The sequence below is a fragment of the Acomys russatus genome, chromosome 8, assembly GCF_903995435.1.
Source record: "Acomys russatus chromosome 8, mAcoRus1.1, whole genome shotgun sequence".
Taxonomy (NCBI): Eukaryota; Metazoa; Chordata; class Mammalia; order Rodentia; family Muridae; genus Acomys; species Acomys russatus.
This window is the reverse complement of record NC_067144.1, coordinates 27538294-27550501: the sequence shown is the minus strand read 5'-3', so window position 1 is coordinate 27550501 and position 12208 is coordinate 27538294. Positions and strand designations below refer to the sequence as shown.

The 12208-nt window shown below is 42.4% G+C and overlaps 1 protein-coding gene across 1 annotated transcript in view; it reads left to right on the top strand.

The window, feature by feature from the left end:
- The window catches only part of Gramd1c (GRAM domain containing 1C), a 69434-nt gene extending 57226 nt beyond the window's left edge, over positions 1–12208 (top strand). Inside the window, exons 12-19 of the mRNA XM_051150554.1 lie at positions 1653–1771; positions 2360–2502; positions 3362–3465; positions 4819–4995; positions 6189–6246; positions 10261–10371; positions 10818–10923; positions 11734–12208. Of these exons, the coding sequence (XP_051006511.1) occupies positions 1653–1771; positions 2360–2502; positions 3362–3465; positions 4819–4995; positions 6189–6246; positions 10261–10371; positions 10818–10923; positions 11734–11814 (899 nt within the window). The 3' untranslated portion in view covers positions 11815–12208. The remainder of the gene's footprint in view (positions 1–1652; positions 1772–2359; positions 2503–3361; positions 3466–4818; positions 4996–6188; positions 6247–10260; positions 10372–10817; positions 10924–11733) is intronic.

Here is a 12208-nt window from a genome sequence, read left to right as displayed (position 1 = left end):
CTAGCCTCAAGTTCCCACCCTCCTGCCTCAGCCTCACTGTTGCTAGCATTACATGCATGCTCTTGCTTGCATTATTTCCATAAGTTCTGGAAGCCTATAGATGAACCAACCTTTAATTTTGGCTTCTAAAAAGCATATTAGCAATTTTGAAATAAGTAGATGAGAGATGTATGTTTTAGCTTTTTAAAAAGAAGTAATTTTATTTTTCTTTAGCTTTATCTTACATGTATGAGTATTTTGCTCACATGTATGTCTGTGCACCACATGTGTGCTGGGTGCTCATGGAGGTCAAAAGAGGGCATCAGATTCTCTGGACCTGAGTTATAGACAGTTGTGAGACTCCAGGTGGGTGCTGGGAATCGAACCCAGGGCCTCTTCCAGAACAAGTGCTCCTACCCACTGAGACATCTCTCTAGCCCCTCTTACAGCTTCTTAAACTGTGGGTTCTGACTGCACATGTGAGGCTATGTAAATGAATATGGAAGGCGGCTCACATAATTAACAGGTTTCTGAATACAAAGTTAATTCAAAATTAATGGTATAATGAATCTGAGGTGCTTCTGGCACCTCTGTTGTTTTGAATGACTCTGCTGCAGCTTGGGTTCTGAACACACAATGTGTGTACACTTTATTATGTCACAACACATGATGCCCACATATACTACCTGCACCACCTTGGCTCATACAAACTTTCTGCCTTCATAGAAACACAACGATATAATTATGGATAATAAAAACTTTCATCATTTTCTTGCCATCATCCCTTAGTATTTAAGTGTCACGTTAGATATATTTGGTTGTATTGTCTTAAAATGTTCCATGTTTTAAAAATTGCTATTTGAGCTGCTGACATGAAATTCATTTTTAAAAGTTATGTAATGAATGTGGGTATAGGACTAGGAAAGAATGTATAACAGTTTCTGAAATGGCTCTCAACATATTTCAGTAATTTGTATTGCACATTTATATGAAATGGCATTCTCATCACTGTCTGTTATTAAACCAACTTATAGACTCTGAAACATATTGAAGGTACTCTGGCATCCTGTACATAAAATTTTTAGCCATGGTGTACATTCCTTATGTAAAAGTAAACAAGTGTATCCAATAGCATGACATCTGTGCTTCTTTATTCCAAGTGGTAAAATTATAGGTAAACTAAAGAATTACTTTGAAATATATGTCTTTATTATTCATTATCAGTGTCTGATTTATATACCTATTTTACATAACTGTTGCCCAGAGTCACATAATAATTTCTCTGGTGAAAGGGGTTTATAAGAGAAGCCAGTTCTGGGGCTGGAGAGATGGCTCAGTGGTTAAGAACACTGGTTGCTCTTCCAGAGGTCCTGAGTTCAGTTCCCAGAAACCACATGGTGGCTCACAACCATATATAATGAGATCTGGTGCCCTCTTCTGTAATGCAGGTGTACAGGAAGACAGACATAAATAAATAAATCTTAAGAGAGAGAGCGAGAGAGAGAGAGAAGCCGGTTCAGAAGCCCCTGATATGTATCATCTAGAAGAGGAATGGCTCATATTTAATCCTCTTTTTCACTAATGGCGGTTAGGACTGCTCATAAATAGTTATGTAATTCTCAAGCTATGCCCTTGAGTCAACTTAACGTCCTTATGATGTTTGCGCTGGCTAGATGTGGTGTCTACCCCTTGGACAGTTGAGTCTGGAGGCGACCAGCTGAGAACCATGACCTACAAAATAGTCCTCAGTAACCCGCTTACTGGGAAATGTACAGCTGCCACGGAGAAGCAGGTATGTGATTCTGTCAGGGTCCGGAGGAGTCGTGCCCATAGCAGGAGAGAAAGACCCCTGTCGCTGGGAACAGTCTATGAGACAGTTTCACAAGACCCAGCAGGGGACGATGAGCTGTCACAGGCCAGAAGGTGCTTCAAAGCTTTGTTAACCTTTAATGAAGTGGGAAGTATGGCCCTTGTATTAGTCAATTGAATTTTGAATTGTCGATTTAATTTTTAACTTAAAACTTGGGGCTGGAGAGTTGGCTCAGAGGTCTGCTCTTCCAAAGGGCCTGAGTTCAATTCCCAGCAACCACATGGTGCCTCACAACCATCTATAATGAGATCTAGTGCCCTCTTCTGGAGTACAGCACACATGTAGTTAGAACACTGTATAAATAATAATAAATATTTTAAAAACCCACCCTCATTATAGCAAATAAACACAGAAAGATTATGGGACTTATTTCTCATCCTGTCCTAGCTTGTCATGAGATTTTGGTGTCTTTTGTGTCTGTAAGAAGGAACATCAGTATATATGTTCTAAATTGCCTGGGAACAAACATACTGAAAATATGTGGGTAAGCATTTTTATCCTATTTTGCAGACACTGTATAAAGAGAGTCGGGAAGCACAATTTTATTTGGTAGATACAGAAGTGCTGACACATGATGTTCCCTACCATGACTACTTCTATACTTTGAATAGATACTGTATTGTCAGATCTGCAAAACAGAGATGCAGGCTGAGGTGAGTTACTGCAAGTGCATGTGTCACTGGAGAGGCTAGGATGCAGCACTAGCCTTGACTCTCAGGCAAGCACCACAGAGCTTTGCTTCTTGCCTAAATCACATGTCCCACAGTAGTCGGGGGAGGGTGGGAGTTTTGACATTCTGGGGCTACACAGGCTAAAACAAGTGCCCTTCAGTGGCCACCGGAGGAAAAAGCTGTAGGACTGGACAGAACTGGTTGCATGACCCGGTGTAACGGGTTCTGGGGTAGGGGACACGGTGAGCAGCAAGGTGTTCTGCTGTTTGAAAAGCAGTGGCCATCACAGGCTTTGCTTGGCTCTAGTTAACGGCGTTACTTGTTGTTGTTATCTTGTTTTTTTTTCCCCCGAGACAGGGTTTCTCTGTGTAACAGCCCTAGCTATTCTGGACTCACTTTGTAGACCAGGCTGGCCTTGAACTCACAGAGATCCCCCTGCCTCTGCCTCCCAAGTGCTGGCATTAAGGTAGTGGGCCACCACTCCCAGCTAATAGAGTTACTTTCAGCTAGTGTGCCATCACAAGAGATCCCCAAGGCATTTAAAAATTTGTTTAACTTCTTAGCATTTATTGAAGCCTTCATTGCTACTTTGGCAAGGGTAGAGCATTACAATTTGATGAAGTTATTAGCAGCTCACAATGCTTTTAAAAGAAGAACATTTTAAAATTTTATAATAGTAATGGCATTTACTTCTTTTGGCTTTTCAAAAGAAATGCAATCTTATATTTCATTGCAGTGCAGTAGCTAAAGTTGTCTATGGTTACACTCCCCTGAACTGGCCTGATCTCTTCTGTTGGCTAAAGTCTGTCTCTAAAGAAATATTTTCTTCTTATCCTATTAGAGTTTCCACAGACTTGAAATACAGGAAACAACCATGGGGACTTGTCAAGTCTTTAATTGAGAAGAATTCCTGGAGTTCACTGGAGAACTACTTCAAACAGCTTGGTGTGTAAAGTTGTTCTGCGTCTGTCTTTCCCAGCGTTCACTAGCTGGTCTCCATCAGGACACATAGCGGGGCAGGTGGTGATGCGGGAATGGCTCTCAGTGCAGTGGCTTCCGTTGCCTTGCGTGCTCTGCCAATTGCAGGATTTTACGTTCTCAGCTCTCGCTGCTCTAACGACACTTATGTAATGCTCATTATATGCCTGTCACATAACAAAATCTTATATACATCATGCTGTTAACATTTCATCCTCATAGCAACCCCGTGAAGTATAGCTATGATTTGTTTTTCCCACTTTACTGCAGAGGAAATCAAACAGTATGGTTAAGTGACTTGTCCAGGATCACACACTCTTTGCCTCTGAAAGGAGCCAGGAGGCTGACCACAGTGAGGGATTACCCAGCTAGCCTGTAGATCCTCTTGTCCTCTCTCACATGCGCAGAGCCCCAGCCTACACCTGCCTTCTTAGCTGCAGCCCTCCTGCTCTTTCCTAGGCCCCGCTTGGCAATGGTACTGAGTTTGTGTATGGAGTTACTGGAGCTGGGGACTGGTAGCTGGTGGTGAGAGGCGGTGCAGCTGTGTGCTGGGGCGTTTCGTAATATATACAGGAGGGAACACTGTACATATGTGACCATAATTAATTTTAGCGAAGAAAAAGCTGGAGGCCAGTCAGCTCTAGCAACTTAAAGCTGTATGTATGGTTTTCTCAGCTAGTTATTTGTCCTCTGGCTCTTTTCCCTTTGGCAGTTTCATTATTAAACTTCTCATCAGCAACAGAGAAAATGAAACTTAGTTTGCCCACTGGCTAATGAGCTTCTGATGAAAAAAAAAAACAAAACTGATCAAAGGAAAGGGTTGAAATAAAGGACAAAATTGAGATATTTAGACATTTGAAGATTCCCTTTACCGGAGTTTTTCTTTTCAAACAGTAGAACTTGTACACATTACTCTTTCCTTTGGGGTTAAAAAGCACTAAATAGACCCTGTCTTGGGAACCTTTCTAGCAATCTTGTGGAAGTGTGTGGAGCTGTTGTTTCCATAACTGAAGCCATTCCATTAATATTTAATATGGCACATAGCAAGTTTCCACTGAGGATCCCATCATTTATTGATACCCATTCTTCCTAGAATAGTGACGTGTCACTGGAGGGTCACCGCACTCTCTCAAGCTTTTAATTAAGAGTAAAGTTTGAATCTAGTCTGTGAAACCAAGGTATGATTAGAGTAGATTATCAAGGCTCAAACAAGCACGCCTGTGTATGCACACATGTACGTGTACCCACGCACACGCTACATGGGTCTTATAGTTGAGAAGACTTCCTTCCAATCCTTTTGTTTTAAAATTTTCTCCTTAGAATCAGACTTGTTAATGGAAGAGTCTGTGTTAAGTCAATCCATTGAAGACCCTGGAAAACTTAGCAGCCTGCGACGGAGAAGGCGGGCCTTGAACCGAACAGCAGAAATAGTTCCAAAGCTGCCTTCTCAGCGTTCTTCTACAGATTCAGGCTTCGAGGCCAAAGTGGACATTACAGGTAGCGCCACTGCTGAACAGACGAAAGGCTGCGGCCTTAGGGTGCACGAGATGGCACTTGTCTATGAAGAGCGTTGTTGAAGGAAGTCTGCCTTTCTCTCCTTTTTGATAATGTTTATTGCTCTCGGAATTTCTTAACAACAGCTACTGTAGAGGCCTAAAGGAGCAGTTGGGACATGGCAGGCATATGGCCAGTTGAGTATTTTATTTGGCCCACACAGCATTTAAAAGTTTTAGGTTGAGCCAGGCGGTGGTGGCGCACACCTTTAATCCCAGCACTCGGGAGGCAGAGGCAGGTGAATCGTGTGAGTTCGAGGCCAGCCTGGTCTACAAAGTGAGTCCAGGACAACCAGAGCTACACAGAGAAACCCTATCTCGAAAAACTAAAAAAAAAAAAAAAAGTTTTAGGTTGGTGGTACAGTGCACACCTTTAGTCCTAATACTCAGAAGAAGAGGCAGGCAGATCTTGATGAGTTTAAGGCCAGCTTGGTCTACTTAATGAATTCCAGGCCAGCCAGAATTACATAGTGAGATGCTGCCTCAAAAAGAAAAAGAAAAAGAAAAAAAAAAAAAAAGGATATTAAATAAAATCTCAGTCTGATGGCCGTGTACCGAGTCCCTTTGTTACGGCTGTTGATCTGGGGTCTTAGAGCGGCCCCCTGTGACTGTCTGTGCTGTCCTGCTGCCTCTGTCCCCAACATAAGTCACTAACCCCAAGCTTCTGTGCAGTTCACTTGTTTATTTCCTGCATAACACCTACAGGCTTCTGACGTTTAACTCTGATTGTCCTGTCAGGGGCCAGCCTAGCCATGTGTAGCCACCGATTAACATCAATGGCTCTTTTGTTTCGAAACATAAAGAAAGGTTTAGGCCATAGTCACAGGTGATTTCTTTTAAAGGAGAGAAACACTGTATATTAGCTCAACTCAACTGTTCTTAGCAGGGATGGTACTTAGCTGTATATCACTCACCATGTAGTGAACTGGTTATTTAACTTCACAGTAAATTAATTTGTAACATATCTCAAATTTGAAGAATTGCCATGGGTTACCTCATTGTAGGTTTGTTTTGCATTTTACCCAGGGTATCATGAATAAAAAAAGTACTTAGAATTCATCCTGAATCATTTCATCTTTAAATGCCATTCCTCAAGTTAACTGCAGGTGATTAGTAGCTGCCCTCTTTCACCCACAGGAAAGAGAAAGGCTGTGGCCAGCTGCGACATGGCTCTCATTGTGGTGACGAGTGTATTGTAAGTACTCGCTCTGCTTCTTTCGTTTATATCTTCATTTGTTTTCAAATAGTTCCCCAAAGAGTCAGAAGGCATTTGTGGTTCTTTTAAAAGGATTTATTTATTCTTATTTTATGTGTATTGGTGCTTGGCCTGCATGTCTGTGTGTGCAGTGCCTGCGGAGGACAGAAGAAACAGAAGGCTGTAAGCTATGTGGGTTCTAGGAAGCAACCCCAGTGCCCTGAACAGCAGCGAGTGTCCTCAACCACTGAGCCACCTCACCAGCCGCTGTTTTTCTGTTTTATTGGATAGAAATGGTCACTATTGACCATGTTGACATATAAAAACAGTCTGAAAGATTCTGGGTTGATAGATTTGATATATGATTTTTCAGAATTGTAAAAATTGAGGGAATATAAAATACATACTCAGCTTTAAAAAAAACCTCTGTTACCAAGAAGAGACTTGATATCCTATGAGCATATACAGGGGGAGGAGGTCCCCCTCAGTCACAGTCATAGGGGAGGGGAGTAAGGGGAAAATGGGAGGGAGGGAGGAATGGGAGGATAGAAGGGATGGGATAACCATTGAGATGTAATAAGATAACCATTGAGATGTAATAAGAATAAATTAACAAAATAAAAAAAATAAAGTAGAGATTCAGAATCTGTATGTTGAAATTTTCAAATTACTGTTAGCAGAAATGAAATGCTATGTGGATATTAAATACTATATTCTCAGACATGAAGATTCAAGGGAATAAGGTGAAAATTCATCAGTGCTTTTCATGTATTTCTGCTCAAAATTTCAATGGAATTTATTTTGTGGTAGATAGGGTAAGGCAGTTATAAAATGTACATGCTTATGGTCAAATCACTATTAAAATTATTATTAAAGAGAACTCATACTATCCACTTGTTATAAAATCCCAGCGAGCAAAGCACTGTAGAATTGATGTATCCATAGGCAAAAGTAAAATAAAAATGGTGGCAAACAGAAAAACAAAAACAAAAACAAAAACAAATCTGAGTTATTTTTATGAACCCTATGGGTGGGATTTTATGAGATGTTCCATAAATTTAAAGACAATACAGGTTGGTAAAATTCCAATAAGATTATTCTAGTTCGCGAAAATAGACCAGTGGTTCTCATGTTCTATGAATTTAGGAGCTTGCTTAAATGCAGATTTTTCACCCCTGATCTCAAAGGTTGGTTTGGTAGACTTTGACTAGCAACCAGGAATTTTAAAAAATGTAAACAAAATTTAAAATTTCTTTTTATGTGTATGGGCGTTTTGCCTGCATGTATCTCTGAGTACCACCTGTATGCCTGCTGGCCTCAAAGGCCAAAGGAGGGTGTTGGATCCCTGGAACTGGAGTTACAAAGAGTTGTGAGCAGCTATTGGGAGCAGGACCTCAAAGAAGAGCAGCTAGTGATGAATTTTAAAGCACACACTCTGGATTATTCTGATATGAGTGATCTAGGCCTTTGCCATGCCAAGGCACAAGACAATGGAATTGGCATCCCAACTCCTGTGATTGCTTAAGTTTGGTGAGGTAAACCCATGTACAGACTCTCTGGAACATAAGATCACCTTGGAACCTGGCTTTGTTCCGGAGGACTCACTCTCGCATGGCCACATCTTCACAGAGTCCAGTGAAGCCCTGGTCACCCCAAATAGGCACCCAGTGCCTTTTGGCAGCAGCTGGGGTACAGGATAAGTTGCCTGTGCAAAGTCACCTCAGGTGGAGAGGGAGGTGGGAGAGAAGCCATACCCACGCGCCCTGAGTCGCCGGGCTGGGCACGCGAGATGACTGAATCAGAGCAGGCGGAGAAGGATGAGCTATAGGAAGTAGCCCTATAGAGTCCGGCCTGCGGAACTGAATGGGGCTCAACTCCTCCCCACCCCAGTCACATGCACCAGATGACTGATCAAATAAACAGAAGGAGCTAATTGGCGAGGAAGCTATAGTATATAAATGCACTGGAGGGGGAAGGGAAGGGGTGTGAGCACTAGGGGTGGGGGTGGGGGTAAAGAAATGAGAGAGGGAAGGGAGGGGGAAGAGGAGAAGGAGAGAGCCGGGGGGCGGGCGGTCCTGGAACCAAAATGTCTGGTTTAAGTAGTGAATCTCTGAAGAGGGTAAGCTCCATCCCTAGGCAGACAGCAGCCATGCCAGCCACGCCCTGCAGCAGGACCTAACAATACCATCTGGGGACGTTAGGTACACTCCTGCTGTCCCCTGATCAGGCCCAGGGTGGTTCTTTTCCTGGAACAGTTTGTGGTTTTTCCAGTAACTGGAATGAACTTGAGGACAGGCCTAAGATGGAGTCTAGAACAAGATGGAGTCGCTATGGCTCGGGTTCCACAGCTTGTTGCTGTTAATTTAAATGTAAAGCCTAATACATGTTTATTATTAGGGTGTAATTACTATGGCGGTATTTTATAACTCACTATCAATCAATAAAAACACAGACACCTGTTACATTTTAAGATAGCCTTGGTTCACTTGGGGCAGGGCAGATATTAATCCCCTAAACTACCTCCCATAGCCCCAGTCCCATGCCACCTGCTTCTAATAATTTCTACTGCGCTACCTCCCATCCATAATCCCAAATACTTGCTAATGTTCTTCATCTGGGCCGAATCCTCCATCCATGCTGGTCATGTGCTTCTTATTCCACCTGATCCATGGCGGCGGCCTCCTTCCTTCTCCTCATCCTCTCTCATCTCCTTCCCGAGATCCTCTTCCAGTCTCTGACTGCCTCCTTTCCTGACAACTTCTCTGTCCCCAAAGCTTGGGAACCATAGCCACGCCCATCCCATTTGCCCTGCCTGGGTGGGTTGGCTTTTTATTGGTCAAACAGGAATAAATTTTTAGGCAAGGTTACAAACTTTTTTGGATATGCGAGTCTGTTCATTTGGGCAGCAACAGATCAACCTCCAACAACTGCTCTCAGGTCTCTCTTTGAGTTTAGAAAAGGTTTCAGATTCTAATTAAATCAGTTTGCTATAACAGTTTTGAATGACAAATATCATTATATTACTTTGCAGGGGAAAAAATCACTTTATTTCACAGATTTGATTTCCTGGTTACCTTTCGGTTTTTCACATACCATATGTATCTATATACTTTTTTTCATTTTCTGTGCTGCCTAGAACCAAACCCAAGGTCCTGTGCATACTAAGTAAGCATTCTACCACTGATTTCTACCCTCAGACTCAAGTAGTCTAATTTGAGGCAGGTAAATCTTTTTTTAACAGAACAAAATAAATAAAGACATGATGCTACTTATCAGTTTGTATACATGTGTAATAAGGTCTGCATTAATTTGAAAGGCTGATGTTAAAACACTAAGCTTGCATGTAAAGATTTTATATTTACCATTAATATATGCCCTTCTTTAATATATGTGTACTTCCTTTGTTCAAGATAAGCAAGAAGAATGTATTGCTGAATATATATTCTATTGGGAATAAAACATCACATTGTGATGTCACAATGCCAGCTGCATATCGATCATTTCATTTTTAAAATGAAATATTATGTGTGTATAATTGCTTAAGCCAACATAACCCTAAATAGACCCTGAAAGCTTACCTGGTAGATTTCTAAACTGGTGGTTGCACAGCACTGCCCGGGATGTCAGCAGAGTAGAAAGGAGACAGGCCAGAGGCAACCTGTGAGTTGAGGCTGTTCAGGCCTTTTCTTATTTTCCATCATTTTCTTTAACATCCATGATACGTGAAAGTGATCATTTCATGTAATGATGTGGGGATAATTTATTTAGTAACTAGGAGATGGTTTAGTTCATACACAGTTGGAAGCTTCTGCATATACACTGTTTTACTCTCTTCACTTTTGATAGTGGAGGGGAGAGTTGGGATGAGGTCTGCCTTTGTAGTCCAGGCTGCCTTGTGGTCTTGAGTCGCAGTAGATCTTCCTGCCTGTACCATCAGGGTGCTGGGCTTCCTCTGTGGCCAGGCCTGCAGTGCAGCTCGGTGGGGGTTAACCAGCTGTCATTTGCTCTGCACAGTTTGCTGCTGCTTGTTCTGCTGAACGTGACTCTGTTTCTGAAGTTGTCAAAGATAGAGCATGCTGCTCAGTCCTTCTATCGGCTTCACCTCCAAGAAGAGAAATCTTTAAAGTAAGTTCTCCACCCTAGCCTGCCTGTTTCCACCATCGGGGTTTTTGTTTGTTTGTTTTTGTTGTTTTCTTTTTTTGTAGAAAAGTTAACTCTAGAAATTCTGGTCTGTTCTATCTTATAGTTATTTATAATTATAGTTTTTGTTTTTGCAGGAGTGGTGCTGGGGGCTTGATTTGGTGTTTTGTTTTTGAATTCATGGGGCACAATAATTTCTGTAAATAAAAGGTCTGTAAGCCGGTCTCGGTGGCCCACACCTGTAATCCCAGCACTTGGGGAGGCAGAGGCAGGTGGATCTCTTTGAGTTTGAGGCCAGCCTGGTCTACAAAGTGAGTCGAGGACAGTGAAGGGTGTTACATAGAAACCCTGCCTTAGCAAAAAACCAAAAACCAAACCAAACCAAACAGTCTGCCGCTCTCTTCGTACTTTTTAATATTTTTTTTTCCCAGTTTAGTGTCTGATACGTTCTCAAGAACAGAACATATTCAAAAGAACAAAGATGAGGCCCGCCGTTTGAAAGGAGTGCTCCAGGATTCCATAGCGATGCTGGAACAGGTAGGCCAGTCTGGGGCTCAGGGCTGGGAACGGGCCGCTCTTTAAATGAATCTTCTCTACAGTTGCTTAGTAACTTTCTACTCACTTCATCGTTCTCACGGTTGGCTCACGGCTCTCTCTCTCTCAGTGGATGACCTTATCAAAAAGAGAAGCCTTCTTCTTCCTTCTATAAGCATGTCTATGCGTGTCCTAGCCTTGAACCCCTTGCTTTTTGTGATTAGTGCTAGGGACATTTGGCTCAGCACTGTGAGCTCCGTGCTTAGCACAGAGCCCAGCCGGAAACAGATACTTCAGGCTTGTTGAGTGAAGAGATGAATGAATACAGCCAGGAATAGGATCAATTTCTAGGTCTCATGTTGCTTCCAGTCTTATCAGAGAAGTCAGTTTCCCTACAAGCTTTCAAATCTGTTTTTAAAAGTGCAGAACTGAGTAGTATAGAAGCGTGAAGCAGGGTAGGGCACGAGGGGTTGAGAGGCAGGGGCTTGGGGAGGAGCGGATGGGTCGGTAGGTACGGGTGAGCTTTAGAACTGTGAAGAGGACCCTGAGTGGGTTAGAAAGACCTGGCTCAGCGGAGAGCAAAGAGACCACTGAACCTTGAGAAACACCTAAGGAAACAGCCTTTCCCTCTGGATAATTAAATGGACTTCCTGGAAAGTACATGACGTGAAAAGCTGTAGCCCTCTAGTACCTGGTGAGAGCTCCCCAGAAGTCCCGCAGCAGATCCTGGAGAGTCGCATATATGGTGGTCGGTGCTTTATGTGAGCACATGTGCACATACACGTATATGACTTTCGATCATTTTGTTTGCAGCTGAAGAGCTCACTTGTTATGCTTCAGAAAACCTTTGACTTGCTAAATAAGAACAAGACTGGGGTGGCTGTGGAGAGCTAGTGCTGAGATGTGGAAATCAGAGACACAACTGGGCCCAGAAGACAACATCTGGAAGGAAATGGCGAACGAAGACTGTCATTGTCATAAGGGCATTTCTGATATTTTTATTACTGGGATTTTTACTAGGAAAATCTTATTTAAATAACATTTCCTTGATGATTATTCTCCAATAGCCTTACAACTCTTATCTTTTCACTATATATATATGTTTTTAAGCTGTGAACTTCTCCAGTGAACCATGAAATATATTTTAGAATTGAAATTCTCTGACACAAAAGGGGAAGGCAGTCACCCTGGGTACTGTGGCTTCTCTTCTGTAGTGAGGCCTTTTACCTAATCCTTTAAATTTATGTTAGCAGAGTCTCTGTGTGCCCAGTGGGCTGTGCTCACAGCT